Source organism: Orycteropus afer, unplaced genomic scaffold (genome assembly GCF_000298275.1).
Source record: "Orycteropus afer afer isolate SDZICR_OR568_19922 unplaced genomic scaffold, OryAfe1.0 scaffold00461, whole genome shotgun sequence".
NCBI lineage: Eukaryota > Metazoa > Chordata > Mammalia > Tubulidentata > Orycteropodidae > Orycteropus > Orycteropus afer.
This window is the reverse complement of record NW_006922048.1, coordinates 478,587-481,744: the sequence shown is the minus strand read 5'-3', so window position 1 is coordinate 481,744 and position 3,158 is coordinate 478,587. Positions and strand designations below refer to the sequence as shown.

The 3,158-nt window shown below is 52.2% G+C and overlaps 1 protein-coding gene across 1 annotated transcript in view; it reads right to left on the bottom strand.

The window, feature by feature from the left end:
• Positions 1-3,158, bottom strand: part of C3 (complement C3) — a 44,797-nt gene that overhangs the window by 18,497 nt on the left and 23,142 nt on the right. The window contains exon 5 of the mRNA XM_007954482.1: positions 2,810-2,930. Within this exon, the coding sequence (XP_007952673.1) occupies positions 2,810-2,930 (121 nt within the window). The remainder of the gene's footprint in view (positions 1-2,809; positions 2,931-3,158) is intronic.

The following is a 3,158-nucleotide window of genomic DNA, read 5'->3' as shown; positions in this document are numbered from 1 at the left end:
TCTCAGTCTGGAGGCTCTGCTGAAACCTGTCCACCGTGGGTGGCCCTGCTGGGATTGGAAATCCCGGGGGCACAGCCTCCAGCCTCACAGCAATACACAAGCCACCACAGTACGACACACTGACAGTGTTGTGGTTGGTTGCTGTGGAGTCAGTTCCGACTCATGGCAACTCTGTGTGTGCAAATTAGAACCACGCTCTATAAGGTTTTCAAGGCTCTGACCACTTGGAAGCAGACAGCCAGGGCTCTCTTTTGAGTTGCCTCTGGATGGGTTCGAATCACCAACATTTTGGCCATTAATTAGTCAAGTGCTTAACCATCTGCACCCCCAGGACCCCTAGAGGTAAAGAGGCTGGGATAATTCCACCTCCCTGCGTTTGAAACGTCTGTCTCCTTTGACCCCACTGCTGCACACAAACATTGTTTTCTTGCGCCTGTATTTTGATTTGCCTGTTTGCTGAAAAGTTGGAGTTTGGACATTAAATCCTTTTGAATAGAGCTGTTTTAATGTTTATGTGTTGTGGACATCCAGTTCTTGCATAACCTGATGGTACATCAAAATGCATGAAAAATGCTCTGTTTTCTTATGCACTCTTTCCCTCTCTCTCTCTGCCTTTTATTTCTTGTAAAAACTCCCAGCTTTCCATGAGACCAGAACTGGATGGTGCCAGGCTACTACTAATACAGAGCATTTGGACCAAAGTGGCTATAGAAAAATCCTGATCAAAAGGGGGGAATGTGGAACAGAATTTAAAATTCTCATAGAATCTCAGACTTTCTGGAGCCATGGAAGCTGGATGAACCCTCAAAACCATTACCCCAAGATCATCTTTAAACCTTAAACTGAAACTGTCCCCTGACGTCTTCTTTAAACCAAACCATAGTTCAGCTCAATTAGAATGTCTGCCTTGAGCCTCTGATCTCTTCAAGAACTGTCTCTATGGGATCAAACCGCCAATAGGTATGGACACGACAGGTTTGATGAGAAGCTTAGAGGCCAGTGAGTTTATCTCAGCGGTGGTGGGATAACTTAGAATAGGAGCGAAAATGGTTGCACAACTTGACTGATGTAAACACTGTCTGAATTGTACGTGGAAATTTGTTGAGTTGGTGTGTTTTGCTGTGTATATTTCCACCAGAGCAAAGCCAGAACCTCCCGTTTTTCTGTGGGGAGAACTCCTCGTGGAGACTGTGCTGCCGATTCATGAATCTTTTCTGAAGCCGAGTGCACTCTGTAAAGTTAGCTTGGTCAGAATTTCCTGTTAGCACCCCAGAGAACAGGAGCTGTCCCCAGTTCCCGCTGTCTTTATGGAGGCCCATAGACTGCTGCTGTTCTCTGTTGCTGTCAAACTGGCTCCAAGTCGTGGCAGCCCCACGTCATGGTGGCCCCATGGACAACAGAAGGAAACGCTGCCCCGTCCTACACCATCTTCATGGTCGCTGGGGTGTCTGAGCCCATGTTGGGGCTACTGTGTCAGTCAGTCCGTCTCAGGGAGGGTCTCCCCTGTTCCCACTGACCCTCCACTCTACCGACCATGATGCCCTTTCCAGCGATTGGTCTTCCCTGATGACGTGTGCCAAGTAAGCACGTCAGAGCCCTGCTGTCCTGGCTTCCGAGCAGTGCTCTGGCCGTGCTTCTCTGGCTGTGACTGATGATGGAGCACTCTTCATGCCCTGTCATGATGAACAGTGCTGTTGGGAGTCACTGATTTAGTGACTTCCGTTTTCTTTGTAGTTTTTTTCATATGTGTGTGTGTGCATGTGTGTGTGTGTGTGGGGAGGCCTGAATAACTGAAGAGCCTTTATCTGTGATATCCAGGCCCAGGTGGCTGAGCACTGGAGATGTGGCTGGCCCAAATGGAAACGAATTTGACTTTAATCTTAGTCAGTCCTGGGTGGTGCAGACAGTCGATGCCCTTGGGTGCTGACTGAAAGGTTGGTGGTTCAAGGCCACCCTGAGGTGCCTCAGAAGAAAGGCCTGGCAACCTGCTTCTGCAAACGCAGCCACTGGAAACCCCACAGAGCACAGCTCCACTGACACATGAGGGCTCTGTGAGTCGGACTGGACTCCGTGGCAACTGGGCAGAGGGAAGGCAGGTTCTCATCAGGCTGCTTGATGGGGGCGGTACTAGAAAAGGAACCGCTGTCCACGCTTCTCCATCTGACCCCTGCTCTTTCCCTCACACGTTTCACCTGCCTCCACTTCTGTCTTTTCTTAATTGTCTTACCCACCATCACGCCGACATCACCCCTTAGGGGTCTGTGTTGTTGCAGAAGCACCAATGTTAGGGACTACGTCCTCCACAGAGTAGGAGGCCCTGGTGGGCACCAGTGGTTAAGCCCTTGACTACTAACTGAAAGGTTGGTGGTTCGAACCCACCCACAGGAGCCTGGGAAGACTGGCCTGGCAGCCAGCTTCAGAAAGGTCACAGCCTTGAATGCCCCACTGAGCCTCGTTCTGCCTGCACACGGGGCCAGGTGTTGGACTCGCTGGCAACTAACAGTTACTGGAGTCTGTGGGCAGTGCGAACGGTGAACGAGCTCAGCTGCTAACCAAAAGGTTGGGGGTTCAGGTCCCCCCAGAGGCCCCTGGGAAGAAAGGCCGGGTGAAGGAAGGAAGAAAGGCTTCTGCGAAGTCAGCCCCGGACGCCCCGAGGAACACAGTTCTGCCTGCACAGGGGGCCCCGTGAGTCAGGGTCGACTGGGCGCCAGCTCTTAACAACAGGCCTCCACTGGCCAGGGCCTGACACCTCGCCAGGACCAGGGGTGGGATGTAAGTCCCTCAGAAAATCCCGACAGCCCCGGCGTACCTTCCTTCTAAGGGTGGCTCCCCATCCCTCCTCACCCTTCTTGTCCGACACGCTCACGGCCAAAATCTCCCAGGTGGTGATGGAGTCTTTCAAGAACACGTTCATGATCTTCGTGGAGATTCTGGGTCGGGCGGAGGAGAGGCGGGGCATTAGGGGGTGGGGGTTCCTGGGGGTAGGTTGGGGGGATGGGCACAGGTACAAAGCCCCACTTGAGTTTTCTGGTTGAATTGTGAGATTCCACAGTGATTTTGGGAAAGGACGAGTTGGGGGCTGCGGTTTTTGTTTTTGTGTCTGGTGCCATCGAGTTGACTCCGACTCTGGGACCCCCTGTGTTACAGCGTAGACCTGC